Source organism: Dromiciops gliroides, chromosome 1, assembly GCF_019393635.1.
Source record: "Dromiciops gliroides isolate mDroGli1 chromosome 1, mDroGli1.pri, whole genome shotgun sequence".
Lineage (NCBI taxonomy): Eukaryota > Metazoa > Chordata > Mammalia > Microbiotheria > Microbiotheriidae > Dromiciops > Dromiciops gliroides.
The window spans coordinates 219,361,759-219,386,436 of NC_057861.1; the positions used below are offsets into that span (position 1 = coordinate 219,361,759).

Consider the following 24,678-nt stretch of genomic DNA (forward strand, 5'->3'; position numbering starts at 1 on the left):
TGCTCTATCCACTGCGCCACCTAGCTGCCCCTATTAAAGTTTTTAATACAGCTAAAAAAATCAGAATAACTTATAGTATGTATCACTTTTACAAACTTTTTATTGACCTCAAAGTCCTTAGGGACAGAAACTGTCTTATTCATTTTTGTATCTCTGTTTTGTACACAATGGGACCCTAATAAATGTAATAAATATTTCCTGAATTGAAATGGAACTAATTTTCTATTAAAATAAAATTTTTATTTTCTAACAATTTCTCACTGGTGATATGAAAGGTATCTTTAATGCGAGTAAATACATTTCCCTTTTGACAATAAAATTTTTAGAACTCAAACATATAACATGACTATATTTCTGTCAGCTCTAAAACTGTAATCACTGTAAATGAAAGAGAAGTACTGATCCAGACTTAAAAACTCTTCACTAAAGTTAAAAAGCCCAAAGGCTAACCATTTACTTCAACGCATCAAATTATTACGTCTATTAAATAACTCCTTCAAAGAATAGTTAATATGTACCATATTCATAACTTCTAACAATACATAGGGGGGTGTGGGGGTGGAGGAAAGAGAATAACACATACTTACATCCAGTTCTGAATTCTTCATTTACTTCATTATCTCTACAAAGATTTAAATCTCGTTCTTCATCAAAGGAAGTATAATAGGCAAGGTCAGTCACCCATTTACCTTCTTCATTTTGATAGACCACACTATGTGGTGAAGCACCTTCTGAAAAATAATTTGAATTACACCAAAGGCATTATGACAGAGAAAGTAATTAAAAGGTTAGATCTTTAAAATTCTAGAACAAGTTAAAAAGTTTTAAAACCCTTTAAAAATGTGAGATTTGGATCATATGTGCGAAGAATGTATTTCATGGTAGATGACCTCTGATAGATCAGGGTAAGTAAAGAAAACACATTTGCCTTTTGGCAATATAGTTCCTTGAATTACAACATATAAGGTGACTAGATTTCTGTCAGCTCTAGAACTCATCACTCTAAATCAAACAGGTAGAGTGCTTTCTTATCAGAGGAGTAGCAAAATTAGGCATGATAAAGGCAAGACTTAAAACCTTTTAAGGAAAAAGATACATAATTAAAATGCCCAGGAAAAATCCTGGGAAAGTCTGTTATAATTAAAGGGAGCATTTTTAGCTCTGTGATATAAAAAAACAAAAAGTCTACCACAGACAAAAAAATTAGTTGAGTATACAAATTGTCCGTTTCACACAACTCCAGTGAAGTAGTCATTTAACCAAAGTTACTGAATTGAGAAAGGAAAAAAATCAGAACTTTGAAATTATACCAACCCTTAAAGTAACCTATCAAAGCCTTTTTGCATATATCTTGTAAATAATTATATGTACAGATGTATACACTATTGCCTTCGATTGCAAGCCCATTGAGGAAGCCAAGAATGATTTCATTTTTGTCAGTGTCCCAGGCATCCAGAAGAGTATAATCATCTTAAAATCTACAAAAATCTACATTTGTTAATCTGGTATGACAGGGAAGAATATAAAAGTCATCTTTCTACGACTCATAGAATTTCTCTATGGTTTTGTGTGATATAAATATTTTTTTAAAATCTATTTGTATGCTTACAACTAAAATGCCTATCAATGAAACATCTGATAAACACTTGATTTCTAAAACAACAGGAAAAAATTACCTTTTTTATTCTTATCACTGGAGTTCCAATTCTCGCAAATTCTCCTTTCTGTAGTAGGTGACCAGTAAGCATCAACTGGACTAAACCCGTTTTCAAGAAGCTCCTTAGAATTTGTATTCACATTTTTTTGAATGGATATTTTAGAAGTTATATCATCATCTAAGGATCCATCAGCTAAGTGCAACAGAGCTTCAGACTCTGATGATACAGCCTTATTTTCATAAGCAGACTGTACCCCCAATTTTAAGGGGTGAAGATCAAAATTACCTTGATTCATATTTTTGTCCTGGAAATAAAGTAGAACAAGTTTTATGCTAAACTGATCAACAGTCTTCAAGTGCAACAATATCCCCTCTGAGGAAATGGTGTTTTTTTAAAAATCCAAGTCATTTTGGGATCTCTTTCAGGCGGTGATTGGTGGATTCTTTCAATTTCTATTTTACCTTCTGCTTCTAGAATATCAGGGCAATTTTCCCTGACAATTTCTTGGAAGATGCTGTCTAAACTCATTTTGTTTTAATAGCCAAATTCCAGAGCTCCCAGGTCAAGGAGAAAATATTGCAAGCAGCTAGAAAAAAGGAATTCAAATACTGTGGAGCTACAATAAGGATAAAAATAGATCTAACAGCATCTATATTCAAGGACCAGAGGGCATGGAATATGATATTCTGGAGGGCAAAGGAACTGGGACTATAGCCAAGAATCACGTACCCAGCAAAACTGATTTTAATCTTTCAGAGGAAAAAATGGGACTTAAATGAAAAAGGACTTTCAGGCATTTGTGATGAAAAGACCTGAACTGAATAGAAAATTTGACTTTCAAATACAAGATCCTAGAGAAGCATAAAAAGATAAACAGGAAAAAGAAATCATGAGGGATTTTAAAAGATTAAACTGTTTAGACTCCTACATGGGAAGATAATACTTCGAACGCATAAGAACTTTCTCCGTATTAAGGTAGCTGAAAGGAACACACTTAAAGGACAGAGGTCTGAACTGAATATAAAGGGATGATTTCTGTAAAGTATTTATTTTTTGTTTATCCTTGTTTTTTGTGGGGCAGGCAGGGCAGGGTGGCTTATGTCTGGGGCCAGATTTGGGCTCCAGGCCTCCCAGGTCCAAGGCTGATGCTTTGTCCACTGTGCCACCTATCTTACCCATGATGACATCTTTAAAATAGGGTTGAGAGGTAGGAGGAATGCACAGGGGGAGGGGGAAGAGGAGAGGTAGACTAGGGACAAGTAGCTCACATAAAGGAAACAAGAAAAAAGCTTATGGATGGGAGGGAAGATGGGGAAGGAGTGAGGAAGTGAATGAACCTTACTATCATCAGAATTGGTTCAAAGAGGGAATAACATACATATTCAAGTGGGTATAGTAATATATTTTGCCCTGAGGGAAAGTGGGAGGGGAAGGAAGGAAAGGCAGATTGGGGGAGAGAGCAGTAAAAAGCAGAACACTTTGGAGGAAGGTGAAGATGTTCTGTATAACTGCACATGTATGACTTATATTGAATTACTTGATTTCATAGGAAGGGTTGAGGAAGGAGGAAGAAAATTTAGTATACAGAATTAGCTCGAAGACCTTAATCTCATCAGAGTGGGCTCAAGGAGGGGAATAACATACACATGCAATTGGGAGGAGTAATCTATCTAACCCTACAGTTAAGAGGAGGGGAAGAGGATAAGGAGGGAAGGGTGAAAGAAGAGAGGGAAGAGCAGGGGAGGGAGCAGTCAGAAGCAAAACACTTTTGAGGAGGAATAGGGTAAAAGATAAAAAATAAGAGTAACTATGGGAAGGGAATAGGATGGAGGGAAATAGTTATGATGATTGACTATAATGGCAAAATGTATGGTAACTACTTTGCTGGGCTACTGTGAAGAAAATTCTTTGTCAAGTTTAAGGTACTAGATGCTATCAGAAAAACCTGAAAAGACCTACATGAACTGAAGCAGAGTGAAATGTACTGTATACAAAATAACAGCAATAGTGTAAGATGATCAGCTGGGAAGCACATGATTATTTTCAGCAATGCAATGATCCAATATAATTCTGAAGGACTTATGAAAATTGCAATCCATCTACAGAGAAAGAACTGATGGTATCTGAAAACATATTGAAGCATTTTTTTCCTTTTGACAGTTCCTTAAACTGAACTTTTGTTTTTTAACTGTGTCCTCTCACAACCTAGCTAATGTGGAAATGTTTTCCATGACTACTCATGTATAACTTATATTGAATTGCTTGAGTTCTTGGGGGAGGGGGGGGGGGAGAGTGGAAGGGAGGAAGAAATATCAGAATTTGTTTTTACATGTAATTTGGAAAATAAAATTCTAAACAGGGGAAAAAAATTCAAGTCAGTGAAACAATCATACCAATATTCTACCAATGACTCTTAATCACAAACCACCATGATCAACACTGCCAGTGAATCAAAAAGCAACAGGAGATAAATGCCAGCTATCAGTAAGCTACAGCATATTACCAATGGTGAAATGAACTCTAGATTGTCACAAAAGCTATTTAAGAATCTATGAGAAAAGCAAACAGGCCAGTCATTTAGCAAGAGCAAATACACTACATAAGTGCTACACTGGCTGTTACAAAATGTCCCAAAGTCTAAAGAAAGGCCTTGTATACAAAGGATAGATATACCTTCTATGGAGGACTTCTGGGAAGATACTGTCAAGATTCCAACAAGGGAATAATAAGATCACAGTTAGAACAAGGTTCTCAAAGTTCATCTTTTCCAATTCCTTCTTTTTCAGATATAGAAACTGGGCCTCAAAGAGGGGAATTAACTTTCCCAAGGTCACAAAGGCTCTAAGTGGCAGAGCCAAGAGTAGACCTCAAGACCTCAGACTTGAAATCCAAAACTCCTTTTACTATGTAACTCTGCATGGATCGGTACTGATGAAAGAAATGTTTTACATTGATGAAATGCACTTAAGTCACATACAGCACTGTTTCTTTTTTTTTTTAATCTTTAACTAGAACCTCTCATTAATCAGTGTGGGGGTACATACTCTATTAATATACCTAATAATCTTTACTCTTACCAGCTCCAACCTATGCAATTCCTAGCCACTTTCCCCACAAATCCTTCAGAATACACATATCCCCAAAGCAAGAGGTCTTCTATTAATTATTCTAAATTTCTAAGTAAAACAATAAGTATTTTTACCAATAAAATCAATACAGCATAAAAAGTAAAAATTTCTAGATAATCAGCATTCTAAATGACATAAAAAGCCATAGTAACACCATGATGAGAGGTTTACCCATCAAATGTTACGCCAACCTTATATATGCTTTTAAGTTTTTCTCTTCCCCTCCTTGGCAACAGACAGTTCTTATTCCTTACTTCTTGCTTTAACAGTGTACCTGCTTCTAGGTCTCTCTGCTCTGATTTGATGTTTCTAACATGCTTGGGGCTGGAAAATCTAACTAACTTTATTAATCCGTAATCTAAGAGAAGACAAGCTTTGAATGAGGACATCTCCAACAAATGAAGCACATGAGCTAAAGTTCAAGGACCCTGTGAGGTTAAACTTCAGCTGCCAAAAGATCTTTTTGCTAAAAGTCAAGTCCCAGATGTTGAATAAATAAATATGGTTAAATGAAGTGCTAAATTATTGGACAGAAAAATAACCTGCCATAGGGGTTTTTAGATAAGATAAAGCAAATTAGCTTAGTCATCAGGGAATAAGAAAGAAATGAGCTTTGCCCTCTCAGCAAATAAGATGATCAAAAGCAAGAACACGGTTTGTATGTAATGGGGAAGTAAAAAGTCAAAACATGGAAGACCTCAAAAAATTTAAACTTGGCCCAAAAATTAAAGGTTTTTTTTTTATTTTGTAGAGAGCCTACTAAGATGAGTAGTAGTCAAATCTTGAGACTCTGTATGAACACTTAAAAAATTATTCAGTAATTCTGGATGAGAAGAAAAGAAAGAGTGCTAGAAGAAAATTAATTTAGCAGCAATGAAACAACGGGGAAAGAGAAGACAAAAACTCTACAACCTAAGAAAAAAGAATAATCAAATCCAAGCATGAAGTCTGAATTACAGTGGTGCCAAAAGAAATTAAGGGGAAGGAACCAAAAAAAGATAATGCAGAGCTAAGTGACTTAAGGGACTAGACTAAGTAGTTAACACTAAACAACTGTAATTAACACTGTAAGCCAGTTTCATCACGTACAAAGTGGGACTACTACTAAAATACAGATATAGATTCATATATATATATATATATATATATATATATAAACAGAAAGAGCACACAAAAATTTATCCACACACTGAAAAATAATAACAGTAAATAAGGTTGTATTATTGTGAAAACAAAGAATCAAAGTGCATGTGTGTATACATATATGTATACATACATATATTATAAATAGTTTAAAGAACATTTTGGGTTAGTTAGGATTAAAAGGTTGATAACACTGAGGTAAGATAAAAGTTGAGACAGGAGACACCTCCATACCCTTGGACCAAACACTGCCATTAGAGTTCATGTACACCAGGAAGTCACAGACAGGATCAACAATTCAATACGTAATAAAATATTAATAGCAACACTCTATAGAAACAAAGGAGGTTCTCATTAACTGGGAAATGGCTAAAAAAAAGCTAGGACACAGTACACAAAGAAATGAAGAACGTAGAGAATTATGAGAAGGGAAGATTTGTATAAGCTAAAACCCAGTAAAATAAGCATAAAGAAATGAATAATATATACAATCACTACAACTATGTAAATGAAAACAGCACTAAAAGAAAGTCCAATTTTGAATAACTGGAAGACCAATGAAGGTCTCAGGAAAATTTAGAAATTCCAACATGTCTTCCCCATGATCATAACAGAGAAAGAGGATAGGCTAAGGCAGATTATTGTATATACACATAAATATAGTCACTGTTTCAGATGTTTTTGCTTATTAGGGTTTTTTTTGGTTAAGTCAGTAGAGAAGCATTAATCAGGGGTTAAGGAAGGGTGTTGAAATGACTAACAAAGACAATAAAACTTATTTTTAAGAGCTGAGTTAAATTTTGGACATCAGGCATAACACAATGATATGACATTTGAGTGAAATGGTTTTTAAGCTTATTTCAACCGAATGATCTAAAAGTGATTCACTCAAATATTTTCCCCATAAAAACTGAAAAAGAAGCCAAGGTTGACAGACCTCACAATATGGAACATTATCCACTGAAGAATTATATACTGAAGTATCATTTTCTTCTCTTGGTCTATTTTTTTCAATTCCCCATATATTAGAAGGAAACAATGGCACATCATCTGTATTTCTTTTATCTTCTTCAATACAGCCTTCAATCTCTACAGAGTACAAGAAAAACATCAGTCGTAAAGTTTAACTTTCATGCTTAATATTGTCTTCCTGTAAATTTATTGGTGTATTGATGTTATAATATGATGAAGTTATAATAATACTGGCTAGCATTTATATAGTGATTTAAGGATTGCAAAGCACTTTACAAATATGTTGTTTGATCCTCACAACAATTCTGAGAGATGTATGTTATTTTATAGATAAGGAAACTGAGGCAGGCAGCAGTTAAGTGACTTGTCTAGGGCTACACAGGAAATAAAGGTCTGAGATGTGATTTGAATTCTAGTCTTTTTTTTTTTTTTTTGGTGAGGCAATTGGGGTTAAGTGATTTGCCCAGGGTCACACAGCTAGTAAGTATCAAGTGTCTGAGGCTGGATTTAAATTCATGTCGTCCTGACTCCAGGGCTGGTGCTCTAGCCAATGAACCACCTAGCTGAACCTTGAATTCTAGTCTTACTGATTATTCTCTAGGTCTAGAGCTCTATTCCCTGTGCAACCTAGCTGCCTTACCATCTTAATTTCTCACTGCTCTCAGGATTAGGTGGGATGAGGAAAAGCAGGAATAACTATAACTAAGGGGGAAGAGGAATTGTGGAGTAACTGAGGCTGCAAAACAAACTGTAGTGGTAATATACTTTGTGGACAATAACGTTTGATAAGCAAGGTCCTTGAAAAACCAAAGCAAAGTTAATATTACAAATATAACTTAAAACTTATTTTCCAAGGCTAAAAACTTAACAGGCAGATAGATACATATAACACTGGATAACTCCTAATCTAATTGAATTATCCTCTACTTATGAGTAATGATACAAATAGTAAGTGGTAATTTTGAAAAATTATTGCTACCTCTACTTTTTTAATAATGCTGCACTATATATTTGATTTAAATAGCCTTATTAATAAAGTACTTAGGGGCAGCTAGGTGGCACAGTGGATAAAGCACCGGCCCTGGATTCAGGAGTACCTGAGTTCAAATCTGGCCTCAGACACTTGACACTTACTAGCTGTGTGACCTTGGGCAAGTCACTTAACCCCCATTGCCCCACAAAAAAAAAAATTAATAAATAAATAAAGTACTTAATAAGTCAGTACTTAGAGGAATTATCATTTGCAAAAGGCTCTTTGTAAAGGAATACTTACCTTTAAAGCTTTGGAGATTGCTCACTTTTTCTAAGTCCCACAGAAATTCAGCCTCTTTTCTTCCCCAAATAACAAGCCACATAAGTTGAGCAACAAAAGCCAAAGAAAAGTTAAAAGGAAGTCTAATAATGAAGAAAAAAATTTCGATACCTACCAGAGACAAGTGGATTAACAGAACTCTCTTCACACTGTCTGGAGTTAAGTTCAGATTTCATAACAATTTGTGTTCCAAGAGAATACACAGAGATGCTATCTTCTGATTTGGGTCTATAACTTGGTCTATTATTTTCATTTACCTGTTTAAAGAAAACCAATGCCTTAACTAAAAAATGTATAATTTGATATCTTTTAAAAATCAAACTTGAGTATCACTGAGGCATACAAAAAATAGAGGAAGAATACACCTTAAAGACAATATAAACCTTTTTGCTCATGTAAAGAAATGTCGGGGCAGCTAGGTGGCAGAGTGGATAAAGCACCGGCCCTGGATTCAGGAGGACCTGAGTTCAAATCCAGCCTCAAACACTTAACACTTACTAGCTGTGTGCCCCTGGGCAAGTCACTTAACCCTCATTGCCCCACCAAAAGAAAACAAAACAAACAAAAAAGAAATGTCATGGTTTGTGGGTTTATTAAATGTAGTTATATAAAAAAAAATCTTGCCCCCACCCAAAAAAATTGGGGGGATAAAACGTTTTATAGGGGGCAGCTAGGTGGCACAATGGATAGAGCCCCGGCCCTGGATTCAGGAAGACCTGAGTTCAAATGCGACCTCAAACACTTAAAACACCGGCCCTGGATTCAGGAGGACCTGAGTTCAAATCCGGCCTCAAACACTTAACACTTACTAGCTGTGTGACCCTGGGCAAGTCACTTAACCCCAACTGCCTCACCAAAACAAACAAAGAAAAAAACACATTTTATAGTCTGTGTGTACATGTATCTCAAACAGTCAAGCATGTATACCATTTGTCACCTGAAGGGGCACTTTTTTCTCAGGGAAAACATCAGCTTAAAAATGTCCTTTAATATCAAAATGCCATGCTCATTTGACTATTATTAAAAGTGACAGTTTAAATGGAGGAACTATTACTTCAGAAGAGGGGATGTAAAACAGGGTTATTTGTAATACAGTTTTTAAAAAGGTACCAAAAATGGGGCAGCTAGGTGGCACAGTGGATGGAGCACCGGCCCTGGAGTCAGGAGTACCTGAGTTCAAATCCGGCCTCAGACACTTAATATACACTTACTAGCTGTGTGACCCTGGGCAAGTCACTTAACCCCAATTGCCTCACTAAAAAAAAAAAAAAAAAAAAGGTACCAAAAAGCCAGGACACTTAAAACAAAAGCTTCCTAACTGCCCCACTCTCACAAAAATATAAATATGCTTTCAACACAGATAACAACTGCTTGTCACTCTGATGATCTGGGAATTGGGTATCTATAGCTAATACACACAAGCAACAGGCAATTCACTACTACATTAAGAGCAAATTCTGGTACCCTAAAAGACTGCATTTTATAACAAATATAAATTTATGTATTAGTCCTTCTGAAAGTAGACAAAGTAAGGGAGCAGCTAGGTGGCAAAGTGGATAAAGCACCAACACTGATGTCAGAAGGATATTAGTTCAAATACAGCTTTATACGCTTACTAGCTGTGTCACCGTAGGCAAATCACCTAACCCCACTGCCTCCCATCAATGCCCCCCCCACCAAAAGAAAGTAGACCAAGTTTATAAAATAGGTTCATGAGAAGTGAGTTGCTCAAAGCTTTTATCAAAAATGTGGCAGGTCAAAAGGAGGTACATATTTCATGTAATATCAAATCTGTGGAAAAGAAGTTTAAAAAGACAAATAGCTGCTTTAACCTGGCAAGAACCTAAAAAAAATGAGTGATATTATCTAAAATAGATTTTTCTGAAATATTAAGTCAAAGAATTAAGAAGTCTGATTTAGGGGCAGCTAGGTCGAGCAGTGGATAGAGCACTGGCCCTGGAGTCAGGAGGACCTGAGTTCAAATCCAGCCTCAGACACTTAACACTTACTAGCTGTGTGACCCTGGGCAAGTCACTTAACCCCAACTGCCTCACCCCTCCACCACCACCACCAACCCCCCCCCCAAAAAAAGAGAAGTCTGATTTAGATATACCTGGGTGGAATGATCATTTGATATCCTAAGAGATGGGCTAGATTCTAGAAGTTCCTGTTCTTCTTGATCTTCTTTTAGCATTTCTGGGAATGCTAACTGTTGAAAATATGCTTCCAAATGATCATCATAAAACTCTTCATCATCAATGTCTTCATCTTATGATAATGCAAAAAAGGGACAGGTTTTAGAAGTTCTTAGAGAACTGAAGTTTACTTTTCTGAGAAATATATACAGTTTAATCTATCTCAGTAGCATAAGAAATTAATTTACCATCTCAACTTTTGGGAAAACTGTAAAAAAAAATATTCACTGTGACCAAGTAGAATTTATCCCAGGAATTCAAGTTTAGGTGAATATAAGAAAATTCAGTTAAATAAAAAGCAATGTGAAAATTATTTTTTGTAAGGGAATGCAAATAAAATGAAGCATTTGATTTGAGGTTTTCTTCAAATTAAGTATAAGAACTGGTAGAATTTCCTTACTATGAGAAGAGGGTTGTTATTTTATCATTAATAATAGATAGGCTAAAATATCTTTACAGAGGACATGATTATAAACCAAGAAAATATAAGACAACAAGAAAGTTAAGATAACAAATTTATCAAGATAAGTAGGTACAGATAAAGTTCGTTTGCATTTTAAATGCTACAAATAAAATCCATGAAACAGTGAAAGAAAACAACTTAAAATCCTGAAAAAAAATTGAAGACTCGTGGATTAACCCACCAAGAAAACTTCCATAAAGACAACTTAAGCAGTTTTGGCAGAAAAAAAAGAACAATTAAAGAGTTATTCATAACTATATTTAAGATGACTCAATATAGTAAAAATTGCAATACTTCTCAAACTAAATTATGGACTCAATGCAACATCAACAGGTAGTTTTACAAAAAGAGATCAAATGAAAACTTATCCAGATCCACAAGTAGGCAAAATTATCAACAGAAATAATTTCTATAGTTGATGAAACATCCTGTGGAATTTCAAAATATTCTATTGCAATAGTTATTATCAATTCTATCTAGGATCAGATTTTTAAAAGTAGAACAATGATAGAGAAGAGAGTCTGGAAACAGAACTAAACATATATAAATCAATGGTGATAGGAATTTTCAAGCTAACAAACTGAAGAGACAATAGGCAGATTCAACTAAATAAAATATAAAATGCTACACAACAAAGACTATAACTCAGATAAAAAAGAAAAACAGCTGAAGAAAATCCTTTTAAAGTTGAGCATATCTGAGTTCCAAAGGATTCAAGGTGGAAAATGCTCTCCAAATCCAGAAAAAAAAAAAGAACCATGGAATATGGATGCAGATTGAACCATACTATTTCTTTTGTTTTTGGTGTTGTTTTTTCCTTTTGCTCTGATTCTCCTTTCACAGCAAGACTAATACAGAAATGGGAGCGGCTAGGTGGCGCAGTGGATAAAGCACCGGCCCTGGATTCAGGAGTACCAGAGTTCAAATCCGGCCTCAGACACTTGACACTTACTAGCTGTGTGACCCTGGGCAAGTCACTTAACCCCCATTGCCCCGCAAAAAACAAAAACAAAAATTAAAAAAAAAAAAGACTAATACAGAAATGTGTTTAATGTGATTGTACATATATAACCTATATCGGATTACTTGTTGTCTTGGGGAGCAGGGAGAGAGGAAAATTTGAAACTAGAAATCTTATAAAAACAAATGCTGAAAACTATCCCTACATGTAACTGGAAAATAATAAAAATACTTTTATTAAATAAAAAGTTAAGCATATCTGAAGACTATAAGATCATACAAATTCATAGAAATAACCATGCCTGAACAGCTTAAGGATATGAATATATCATTCCAACACCTTAGATAATCACTTTCTCAAAATTTCAAACTCTGAAATAAGAGAAATACAATACAAAAGTAAATGGCTTTGCAATACTACATTACCAACAAGTTGGCAAAAACATCATTAAAAAAATTGTGTTGGGGCAGCTAGGTGGCACAGTGGATAGAGCACCGGCCCTGGAATTTATACAAATACACTGCCTGTTAGCATTTTGAAATCACATTAATATGGGTGGAGTAATCTCTCTAACCCTGCAGGAAAATAGGAGAGGAAGGGGATAAAGAGAGAGGGGCAAAAGAAGGAAGGGCAGAGTGGGGGAGGGGACAGACAGAAGCAAATCCCTTTTCAAGAGTGATAGGATGAAAGAAGAGGGATAATAGAATAAATAGTATGGGGAAGGGAATAGGATGGAAGGGAAACAGTCAACAACAGTAATCACGAAAAAGAGAAAAGGGGGGGAAATTGTACAATAAATACTTATAGCAACTCTTTGTGGAGGCTAAGAATTGAGAATCAAGGGAATGTCCATCAATTGAGGAATGATGGAAGAAGCTGTGCTATATGATTGTGGTAGAATGGTCTGGTGCTATAGGAAATGACAAACAGAATGATCCCAGAAAAACCTGAAAAGACTAATGAACATCGATATATAGTGAAGTGAGCAGAGCTGGGAGGACATTGTGCATAGTGAGAGCAGTACTGTTCAATGAGCAATTGTGAATGACTTAACTACTCTCAGCAATGCAATGATCCAAGATAATAATCCCTAGGAACTAATGAGGAAGCTTACTATCCACCCCCATTGAAAGAACTGATAACAAGAACACTTGTAGATTATACATATATAACCTGGTTGCAATCTTGTGGAGGGGGGAGGAAAGGGAGGGAGGGAGGGAGAAAAATTTGGAACTCTAAATTTTATGAAAATGACATCATATTAATAGTGTTGGTTTTGTTCAATTTCATACAACTCTTCATGACCCTATTTTGGGGAGTTACAGGGGAGGGTCTGTCCTACTCATTATACTATTCTCCACCTAGGGGTGTTACAGGGGAGGGTTTATCCTAATTTGGAGTTCCTGGGGGTCCTAAGCCAACCCCCAAGGCAGGTACCTTTTTCAGTGGAGGTGTGTTTTGGGGGTTTACACATCATAAGGTGAATCTGGGGACTAATTTGGCCTTTTCTGTGCATGTCTCTTTCTGATTCCCATGGCTAGTTTCAAAATATAATCATTTTTCATTAACTGAAATATTTTTTTAAAAAAACCACTTCTATGGGCAAGATTTCTGCTGATTAATAAATATGATGCTGACTTAAATCCAAAACAAATTCAAAGGAAAATGCAATAAGTCATAGTGAAGTTTGTTACTGGAACTGGATTTTGTTTTGCTGATTTTTTTAAATGGTTGCAGAAAAGTTCATCACTTATACTTATTGTACTAAAATATAGTAAACTCCAAGAAACACATTGAGAATAATTTCATGATACAATGATACAGATTTTAAATGGAGTTATTTTCAGGAGATGCAAGGTAGAGAGAGAAAAGTTACTTTATCAAGATTTGTTACCCTTGTCTTTTTCAAATAGAATTACATCACATCCTTTTAAATTTAATAAACAGGATGGATTAGAGAGAACTAATATCCTATAAAGAATTGTTACAGGACATTATTTTTGTTCCTACATATTTGGGAAGAAAGCACTGACTCTGGAGAACAGATTCGAATCCTACATGTATATCTACTACCTATGATCCTGGACAAATCATTTTAACTTATATGTCAAAAATGAGGTAGTATAGAAAGAGGTTCCTTTCAGCTCTATATAATACAATTCCTTACCTAAGAGATACAATTTCAGTTTCTGAGTTAGAAAGACCCAAATTCAAATCCTTCCTATGACATATACTGTGGGGCCATAAGCAAATCACTTAAGCACTCAGTATCAAATGACTAAGAGTGTACAAATCACAGAGGCACTGCCCATCAGAATCAGAAGGAATTTCCACAAGTCAGCACACTGCTGACTTAACAGGTTCAAACCATGTGCCACCGCCTACCCCAACTCTTGGAAAATGAAAAATATTAAAAATTAAAAACCAAAGTTAATTAAATCTATCATTATCTTTAAAGTCAAGATTTACAAAGACGATTTTTCAAGTTTCAAAAAGGAAAAAATGTTAATAAACAAGATACATATTAAAATTAAATCAGATTGCTCAATGGTTCATGTTTTAGGAAATATATTAACTAAAGTATCTCCAGAGAAAGGAGACCTCAGTGGGAAAGGACACTGGAACCAATATCATAGGAACTATGGGAAGAATGGGTAAAAGAAAAAAAGGGGGTAGTGGGTTTTAGTCTAAAGAAAGACTCTGATGGGAAACAGGATATTCGTTTTCAAGTATTTGAAGGAGCGTCACATGAAAGACATGATGGGACTTATTCTGACTGACCTCAGAAGACAGAATTAGAACAAGAAGTTGCAGACAAGCAAATTTAGATTCAGAGTAGGCAATACTAAATAACAGCGAGAGCTGCCAAAAATCTGATAGAGGGCATCAGGAGAGAGGAGCTTCTCCATCACCATAAGTTTTCTAGAAGAAAACTTCGGACGAAGGCCAAACGAGCGTGTCAGTTAGGTTGCCGAGGAGATTCGTGAGAGCGTTTTGTCTGGACTAGACAGCTTTTGAAGTCACTTCCAATTCTGAGATTCTGTGATGTTATATTGGCTATAAATATGAACAAAAGGCTGAAATACAAAGGAGCAAAGTTAAAATACTCAAATAGTGTATATACTATACCAGAAGAGTCTCCCAAGCTTCTAAATGATATTAACTTCTCATTTATTAAAAGGCTTCTTTCTTCTTCAAATAATGGCCTTCGGGGGTCAATCTACAGGGAAAGAACAGGAAAATAATTTTTTTGTTCATTGCTAAGGAACTTCTAAAGGGCAGAGAAAGACAACACCACATGAGTTTCCCGGAATATTTGTAACACTTAACTACTTAGAAGACTCTAATGGAATCAATCAACAAGCATTTATTTAACACTCCCTACATGCCAGGCATTGTCTTAGATGCCAGGGATAGATACAAGGACAAAAAGATTAAAGCATACTTACTCTAAAGGAGCAAGATATTCTATTAGAGAAGACAACATATATTATGAATTAAATGAAAAAAAGTATTTATTAGGTGCTCATTATGTACAAAGCACTGTACTAAGGGTTAGACATACAAATAGAAAAAACAAAATACTCCCTGGTCTCAAGGAGTTCACATTCTAATGGAAGAGAAAACAAATATACTCAACCACAAGTCAGATGGAAAGGTTTCATGATCCTTAGAGTACAACCACAAAGCAAACAGTAATATATCTTCATTAATGTTGTTTCCACTGATAAAATCATATCCATTTCTGATGCTGAATCACTTGGTATTGCTAAAGACTTTGATGGCTGTGTGGGAATTTACTTTGATCTGGGGACCCTGCCTTTGGGCTGAGATTAAAAAGCATTAGGCCCTCAGGGGTTTTTTCTGTGTGAGAGGGGCTGGTGCCCCTCCCCCTCTGCTTCAGCTGAGCCAAAAAGCCCCATGGGCTTTACTGGATGCCAGGTCAGATGGCTGGGGGAAAAAAGCCCCAGCTCCCTCTGCCCTGAGGGGATCAACCCCAGAGATCCCATGCTCATGCAGGCTGGCCCCTAGCGCAGCTCGTGCAGTGGTCCCAGGCACTCAGCAGGGGGCATGCGCCCCTCGAGCCCCCGCCTGGCCGCAGCAGTAGCACGGCCAGTGGATTAACTTGACGTGTGCAGGGGCACACAGAGCCCAGGGTTTGAGGGGAGAGAAGGAACATATATACAGGGGAAAAGACAGTGAAGGGGAGGCCAGAAGATTAAGAGAACAAAAGGAGATGGTACAGGGAGAAGCAGGTTGGAGAAAGGGAGGCTGGAGAAGACAGAAGGGGGCTGCTACAAGGACACTAAGGAGACTGAGGCTATGTAAAGAGAGGGGCTGACAGAGACAGAGAAAAAGCTAAGAGCGAGGAAGAACACCAGAGGACTAAGAGAAAGCAAGGAGGTCTGTGAGAGAGAGACACAGGGGTTCAGTGCTGTAGTACATACAGAGAGGAAAGTTAGACGCAGGGGGCGTCAACAAAGTGAAAGGGGCTTGGAGTTAGAAGAAAAGAGCTGAGCAGTGAAAGTGAAGCGGGGGGGCGGGGGGGGGGGGCGGGGGGGGGGGTGGACAGCTAGGTGGCACAGTGGATAGAGCACCAGCCCTAGACTCAGGAGTACCTGAGTTCAAATCCGGCCTCAGACACTTAACACTTACTAGCTATGTGACCCTGGGCAAGTCACTTAACCCCAATTGCCTCACCAAAAAAAAAAAAAAGAAAAAAAAAAGAAAGTGAAGCAGGGGAGCTAGAGTGAAGGAGAAAAAGTAAAAGCTGGAAAAAGCTGGAGCATACCCTAAGGCAAGATGCAGCAAAGGCCCTTATATTAAAAGCAGACAGGTTGTATAATTTGCATTTCTTAACCCTTATTTTGTATATTGATTTTTTTTTCAGGGCAATGAGGGTTAAGTGACTTGCCCAGGGTCACACAGCCAGTAAGTGTTAAGTGTCTGGGGCCAGATTTGAATGCAGGTCCTCCTGAATCCAGGACCAGTGCTTTATCCACTGTGCCACCTAGCTGCCCCTACATTGGTTTTGTTTGTTTGTTTTGGGGGGTTTTTGTGTGGTTTTTTTGTGAGGCAATTGGGGTTAAGTGACTTGCCCAGGGTCACACAGCTAGTAAGTATTAAGTGTCTGAGGCTGAATTTGAACTCAGGTCCTCCTGAACCCAGGGCCGGTGCTTTATCCACTGTGCCACCTAGCTGCACCTACATTGGGTTTTATAAATAAATTCTGTTTTGATTATTTAATTAAGAGGCTTCTTAATCATTTGCTTATCAATTTGGGAGGGAGCAAGTGTGGAGAAATTTTTAAAAGGCTCTAATAAATTGGCTTTGGAAATTAATAGCAGTCAGATAGCCTGCCAGTCAAAAACCCACAATTAAGATTAGGGCCCAGCTAGTCAGTTAAAATAGTCTTACATCTGAATGGTGACCACGAAAGGATTTATGGCCCAATTATAATTTTTCTAAACTTATAATTTTTCATATACTTGTAATTAGCCATATATCCCACAGTTATAAATTTTTTCAGGTTAGATTAGGATTAGTTAAATTAATTTTTTTTTTCAGCTGTGACTCCTGAGTAAGCAAGGCAACACCCAAATGCAGTTGCCAAATTGCATCTCCCGGCTAGAACCAAGATAGTAGTTAGGCGATGGCTTTGGTTTTACCTTCCTGGAATATGTAGCCTCCATTCTCTCCCTAAGTAGGCCTTGCAGCTTCAACTAAGCTAACTTGCCTGTTCTGTAGAAGGCAGGCAGCAATTGGTGGGGATAGCTGGTTCTTTCACCAATGGAGTGGCTTCCCTGACTGATGACTGCAAAGAGAGAATGGCTGGACCAGAAAGCACAGCCAATGGTCTAGAGTGCTGTCAAACAAACTGAAATGGGGGACCCTAATCTGCATATAAGGATCCCTGTGGGCTGCGTATTGACTTAGTTTAAAAATGTATTATCATGTATGTTTTATTTTACTAAATATTTCCCAATTACATTTTAGTTGGGTTTGCCCATACTCGGGAGAGTTGTAGGCAGCATGTCTGACACCTTTGGTCTAGTGCCTAGTTTCTTAAACTGTGGGTCATGACCCAACATGGGGGTCACACAACTGAATGTGGGAGCTGCAAAAACTTTGGCAAGAGTAAAAGGTTATGTCTCCCTATTTTGTATACTTATATACCCAGGGTCACATAAAAATTTCTCAGGCTGAAAGGAGTCATGAGTAGAAAAAGTTTAAGAAGCCCTGGTCTAGTGGATGCTGCTATGTAACTATAAATGTATATAATGGATAAATATTTATGAAAAAAATTTAAAACTTTTTTTTTTGGTAGGGCAATGGGGGTTAAGTGGCCTGTCCAGGGTCACACAGCTAGTAAGTGTCTAGTGTCTGAGGTTAGATTTGAACTCAGGTCCTCCTGAATCCAAGGCTGGTGCTCTATCCACTACACCACCTAGCTGCCCCCAATGATACAAAATAAATACAAAGTATTCTGGAAGGGAGGACATTACCATTTGAAGAGTGCTTCATATAGAAAATAATGCTTGAGTTTAATCTTGAAAGAAGTGAGGGGGGCTACTAGGTGGCACAGTGGATAAAGCACTCTGGCCCTGGATTCAGGAGGACCTGAGTTCAAATCCAGGGACACTTGACACTATCTGTGTAACCTTGGGCAGATTGCTTAATCCTCATTGCTTTGGGGGGGTGGGGGGAATGCACTCAAACTCTCTCATTTGGAACTGGGCAGTCATGTGTTGGGATCAGCTAGATCTTGCAGGGGATAAAGCACCAGCCCTGGATTCAGGAGGACCTGAGTTCAAATCTGGCCTCAGACACTTAACACTTACTAGCTGTGTGACCCCGAGTAAGTCACTTAACCCTCCCCCCTGCCAAAAAGACAAAAACATTACTATTCACCATTAATTTCTGCTAGATGTTAGTGAAATATTTAATATTTTACCTCGTTTTCGCTGCTTCTCAAATATGGGGGAAAACGCCCATCAATGGATAAATCTGTAAATAAACACTAACATTGTGTAACTAGCAACTAAACTTTATAGAGAAAGAAAAATAAATGACATGTAAGTCTAGCCAAATAATAATTGTTCCTCTCAAATAGAAATATGACAATGTAGCAGAACCATGTGTAATACCAAAAGGCTAGACTTGACGTCAAGGGACTCAATTTTAAATCCTGCCTCTGACATTTAACAACTGTTTAACTATGGACAAATCAAATCTTCTCTACCTCAGTTTCCTAATCTATAAAAATAGGAATTCTTCCACTTCATGCTTTATTAAAGTTACTGAGGGGAAAGCATTAATGCTCTGAGAGGTAAAATGACATGCCCAGGTGAATTAGTAACAAAAGGAGATCTAAACCCAGACACCAATGACTCTAAACCTAATGCTTTTCTCACTTTACCCTATCTTTCTCAAAACTACCAATTCTACATAATTAATTCCCAAATATTTCCCTAATATCTGCCTCCAGTTCTAACAGCTCTTCCCAATTCCAGACTCACATTATCAACTTTAAAGTGCTAGAGACAGGTGAAGTAAAAATTATTATTAATTCCTGAGAACTCAGCATTTTTTGTTTTCTATTTAGCCGCATCACAAATCACCAAAATTACACGAAGGAATGTAAAATATCTAATGCATGCAATAATATCACTATGTTAGGAAATACCTTTCACCTGATCCAGTGGTGACATTCTTTCAAAAATATCTTTGCCTTGAATGGAATTTGCAGCTCTGATACTCTCAGTTGGCAATCTGTCAATATTCTCATGCTGGTGAGACAGGTCTTTTGTGAAAATATCTGACATGCGTTGATTTCCAGTAAATCTACTGACATCTGGCCTAGAGAAGGAAAAAGAAAGTTTTCTAATTACTACATTAACTAATCAATATAAACCTAAGTAACTGCTATTGAATTGTTTTACTAAATAATTCATTATCAAATGAGAAGTAGAACTCCTCACATAAAAATAAAGCAATAGGAAATGCCCCTCATATATGTGATCAAATGCCAAAAATAGTGGACAAATTACCTCCCATTATTTTTTTAAATGTAGCAAATCTTTTGAGATACCAATATACAATCTAGCACTATAAAATAATCATAACTGCATTCATGTCTACCATCAAGTCACCAGGGTAGTCTCACAAACTTTATTAATTCCAACATCTTTCAATTCAAGAACTGCCTCCTCTTAATCTTATTGCTGCTCCCTCTTAATGGACATCTCATTTCTTTCTACCTCAACAATTTCCTACCTTTCTACACTTTTTCTTGGCCCTCAGTATGATCTTCAGTCCCTTTGATTCTGTTTTCACAGACTCTGTATTCAACTTTGAGCCTACCATTAGCCAATTCAACAATGGCTGACTCCAAGTTGGAATTCCTACCCCCATAATTTCATATTTCTAGTCTACTCACAATTAACCCTGGTATCCCTAAAGCTGCCCAACATTCCCAGAAGAAATTATGCAACCGTACCAACAGGATCCAAAAACAAAGATTTGCTATCAAAACTCAACTGGACCTTCACAATCCTTTTACTTATCTCTTACTGACTTCCCACTGTAACTATTCCAAACCTCGTATTTCTTCAAGTCCCCAATTTCACCTCTCCCTCTGGGCTCAGCAGAAAACCTTACCTACTACTTTACTGAGAAGACAGAAGTCAGGTGATATGAACTCTCTCATTTGTCCTCCTCCACTCCTTTAACATCCTCATTCAATATATTACTCCTTCCCTCCAGTATCAGGGAGAAAAACTGGCTCTCTTTTGTTAAAGCTAACAAGTTGAATCTTCAAATATATTTCTTCTATATTTTCTCCACAACTGTGTACAAGCATCCAGTTTCTCTCATGGATCTCCCCTCTTCAGGCTCTTTTTCCTCAGTTAATAAACATGGTACCCTTATCCAGTAAGCTACTCTTAACCAAAAAACAAAAATAACAACAAAACCTTTTCAATGACTCTGCCCTTAAGTTTATTTCCCATTTTAGCGCCAAAGCCCTAGAAAAGGTCTATACTTGCTACGTAATATCTGCATCCCCAATCATTTATTCCATTTTCAGGAAGGTGGCATCATTCTATTGAAACAGTTCTCTCTGAAATCATTAATGACCTTATGACCAACTCATACTGTTTTTGCACTTTCTTCCTTCAAATCCATTTAACAAAAATTTACTAAGCTTACATGTACAAGGCGCTAGAGATACGACAAAAATGAAAAGTTTAAAATCCACTGGAAGGATATTATACATATACAAATTATATAAGTTATACATACATACACACATATACAATACATATACAAATAAGTAAGAAAGAGAAGGGAAAAGAAAGAAGCATTTCTGCAGCACCTACAACGTTCCAGGCACTGACTGCGCTCAGCACTTTTACTAGTATTATCTCGTTTGATCCTCACAACAACACTGCAAGGTAGGTGGCAGTTATAGTATCCTCATTTTGCAGTTGAGGAAAGTGAGGCAAACAGAGGCTAAGTGACTTACCCAGGGTCACACAGCTAGTAAGTGTCAAACTGTGCCACAGCTGTCTCTGGTATACTCTGAGGACTACAAACTAATTTACATGGTGGGAAAGGGAAGGGAATCAGGAAAGTCTTCACAAAGGTGGTGGCACCTCACGTGAATCTTGAAGGATGACAGGGATTCTGAGAAGTAATAGTGAAGAAAAAATTCTAGGCACTGGACATAGCTCTAGCAACCATGGAACCGAGCAAATTTTGCAGTGATCTGCATGATTCTACCATTATCATAGTCAAGAAATTACTAAATGGGGGCAGCTAGGTGGCGCAGTAAATAATGCACGAACCCTGGATTCAGGAGGATGTGAGTCCAAATCCAGCCTCAGACACTTGACACTTAATCCTCATTGCCCCACCAAAAAAAAAAAGAAAGAAAGAAAAAGAAATTACTAAATGCTCACAGTAAAAGCTAATTTCTCTCCAAGTGGAAAGGCTAAAGGAATACTTACAATGTGCATAGCACAGTAAAGAAGGCACTTAAAGAAGAATCCCATACTGGGAGGATACTCCCCCATTTCTGGAAATCCTCGATATCCTCTAGAGATCAGCTCAAATGCCACCTTCTAGATAAGGCCTTCCTGATCCCTCCCCCACCCACGATATTGGTAGTACCTACACACACAAAAAAATTACCTTGCATTTATTTTCTATATATTCTGGTTATATTTACATATATCCTAATACACTGTAAGACCCTTGAGACTGTTTCATTTGTTTGTAAATAGAAAGCTAGCCTTGAAGTCAGGAAGACTTGTGTTCAAAACCAACCTCAAACACTGTGTGAACATGAGCAAGTCATTTAACTTCTCTAAGCCTCAATTTCCTTATCTGTAAAATGGAGACAATTGGGAAAGGAGAGAAGGAATAAACATTTATATGGCACCTACTACTATGTGGGAGGCACTATGCTAAGGTCTTTCTATAAAGTTATCTCATTTGATCATCACTATCTCATAATAATACCAATAATACTAGAAAATACTTTCTCATTTGATCATCACAACAACCCTGGGAGGTGAATGCTATTATTATACCCACATTGGAGCTGAGGGAAGTGAGGCAAACACAGACTTATGTGACTTGCCCAAGGTCACATCCCTAGTACATGACAGGATTTGAAATGGGATCTTCCTGACTCCAAACCCAACTCCCTACTTAGGGTGCCACCAGCTGCTTCTGCTAACAGCACCTACCTTACATCTGCTGTGAGGATCAAAAGAAATTAAGTATTTAAAGCATTTTTCAGGTCTTCAAGTGCTATGAGTAATTGTATTCCCAACATCTTGCACAGTGCCTGGAACACAGTAGGCACTTCATAAATACCTGATGATTGAAGAAATGGTTGCTTATTGGAAAGTCTTAAGAACTCTGATCAATGCAATGATCAATCACAACTCCAGAGGACCAGTGATGAAGCAGAACAATCCACCTTCTAGACAGAAAGATGACAGATTTAAGGTAGAGAATGAGACATACTTTTGGAAATGAAAATGTGTGGATTGGTTTTGCCTGATTATACTTATTTGTTACAAGGATTGTGTTTTTCATGTTTTCATAGGAGGGACTTGGATGCAAAAGGAAGGTAAGGAACAGTGTCTAAAAAAAAAAACACAAAGAGGGGCAGCTAGGTGGTGCAGTGGATAAAGCACTGGTCCTGGATTCAGGAGTACCTGAGTTCAAATCCGGCCTCAGACACTTAACATTTACTAGCTGTGTGACCCTGGGCAAGTCACTTAATCCTCAGGAAGGAGGGAGGGAAGGACGGACACAAAGAAAAGAGGATCATAGAAACATTTTTTTAAAATACACAGAAGACAACAAAACAAAGTTCAGAAACAGACAAGAGGGGTAGTTCTAAAAACAATATATAAAAAACAAGCTGTTCATAATAAGAAATTCATGATTTCATATATAATCATTTTTTTCTATTCTTTTACAAATGGAAATTTTCATTTAAGAGTTCATTCAGTTCAGAATTTTTTAAATTAAAAATAAGTATTTATTGAAGATTCTCAATTATCAGAATGAACTGATCATCTGAAAAAAAGAAATATGAGAGGACTACCACCACCAATTTAGTCCTCAAAACTAGTCTCTCGGGGTAGCTAAGTGGCGCAGTGGATAAAGCACCGGCCCTGGATTCAGGAGTACCAGAGTTCAAATCCGGCCTCAGACACCTGACGCTTACTAGTTGTGTGACCCTGGGCAAGTTACTTAACCCTCATTGCCCTGCCAAAAAAAAAAACGAAAAAACAGACACTAGCCTCTCTCTTTTTAAAAATAATCAACATTTTTATTTATAGTTTTGAGTTCCAATTTATATTCCTTTCTTCCTTCCCTTCCCCCCTCTTTGAGGAGGTAAACAATGAGAAAGGAGTTATACATGTGTGATTATGTAAAACATTACCATATTAGTCATTTTGTACAAGAAAACTTGAATAAAAGAAAAAAATGAAAGTGAAAAATAGCATGCTTCAGTCTATATTCAATCAATATCAGTTCTTTCTTTGGAATTGGACAGTAGATTTCATCATTAATCCTTTGGGATTTTCTTGGATCAATGTATTGTCGAGAATAGTTAAGTATTGAGGGCTGAACCAAGATGGCGGAGGAAAGGCAGTAAGCTCTCGGAACTCATGACACAATCACTCCAAAAATCTCCAAATAATGTCATAGGGCAATTCCTGGAGCAGCAAACCCCACAAAAGAATGGGCTGAGATCATTTTCCAGCAAGAGAGCTTAGAAGGTCAACAGTAGTGGGATGCTGTGCCATGGCAGGAGTGGAGCCCAAACCCATAGTCACACTGACACAGATCCAGTACCAGGCAGGCTGAGCCAGGAAAAGAGACCCCCAGAGCCTCTGAATCAGCTGCATCACCAGTGTCATCTGGAACTAAGCTCACAGTCTGGTGAGAGGGCAGAGAGGTTGGCAGGGGGGAGATTACAGGAATCTCTGCTGCTGCTGAGGCAGAACTTGAGTTTTTCACCCCTGCTGGGAACCAAGAAGTAGGCTTGAGTCAGGCTGTGGCCCAGATGGGGAAGGGGAGCAGGCTCGTTGGAGCTAACAACCACAGGACACAAAGTTTTGCTGTCTGGTTAATTAGCAATTTGGCCTGGGGTTATCTACAGACTAGGGAACAGGCCAAGAGAGTAATGAACCTGCCCTTCCTTAAATCAAAACACCTGGGGCCCTCTAAGGCTTGGGACAGTGTAGCTTGGAAGTATTGCCACACTGTAAGAGGGAGTTAAAAGTCAAGCAAAAGGCAAGCAAGATGAGCAAGCAA

The 24,678-nt window shown here is 37.4% G+C and overlaps 1 protein-coding gene across 1 annotated transcript in view; it reads right to left on the reverse strand.

Moving 5' to 3' along the window:
• CEP192 (centrosomal protein 192) overlaps positions 1-24,678 on the reverse strand; it is a 153,295-nt gene that overhangs the window by 105,873 nt on the left and 22,744 nt on the right. Inside the window, exons 4-11 of the mRNA XM_043978257.1 lie at positions 19,520-19,692; positions 18,788-18,840; positions 14,962-15,052; positions 10,327-10,481; positions 8,329-8,470; positions 6,867-7,018; positions 1,677-1,962; positions 588-731 (exon numbers count right to left, since the gene is read on the reverse strand). Coding sequence (XP_043834192.1) covers positions 588-731; positions 1,677-1,962; positions 6,867-7,018; positions 8,329-8,470; positions 10,327-10,481; positions 14,962-15,052; positions 18,788-18,840; positions 19,520-19,692 — 1,196 coding nt within the window. The remainder of the gene's footprint in view (positions 1-587; positions 732-1,676; positions 1,963-6,866; positions 7,019-8,328; positions 8,471-10,326; positions 10,482-14,961; positions 15,053-18,787; positions 18,841-19,519; positions 19,693-24,678) is intronic.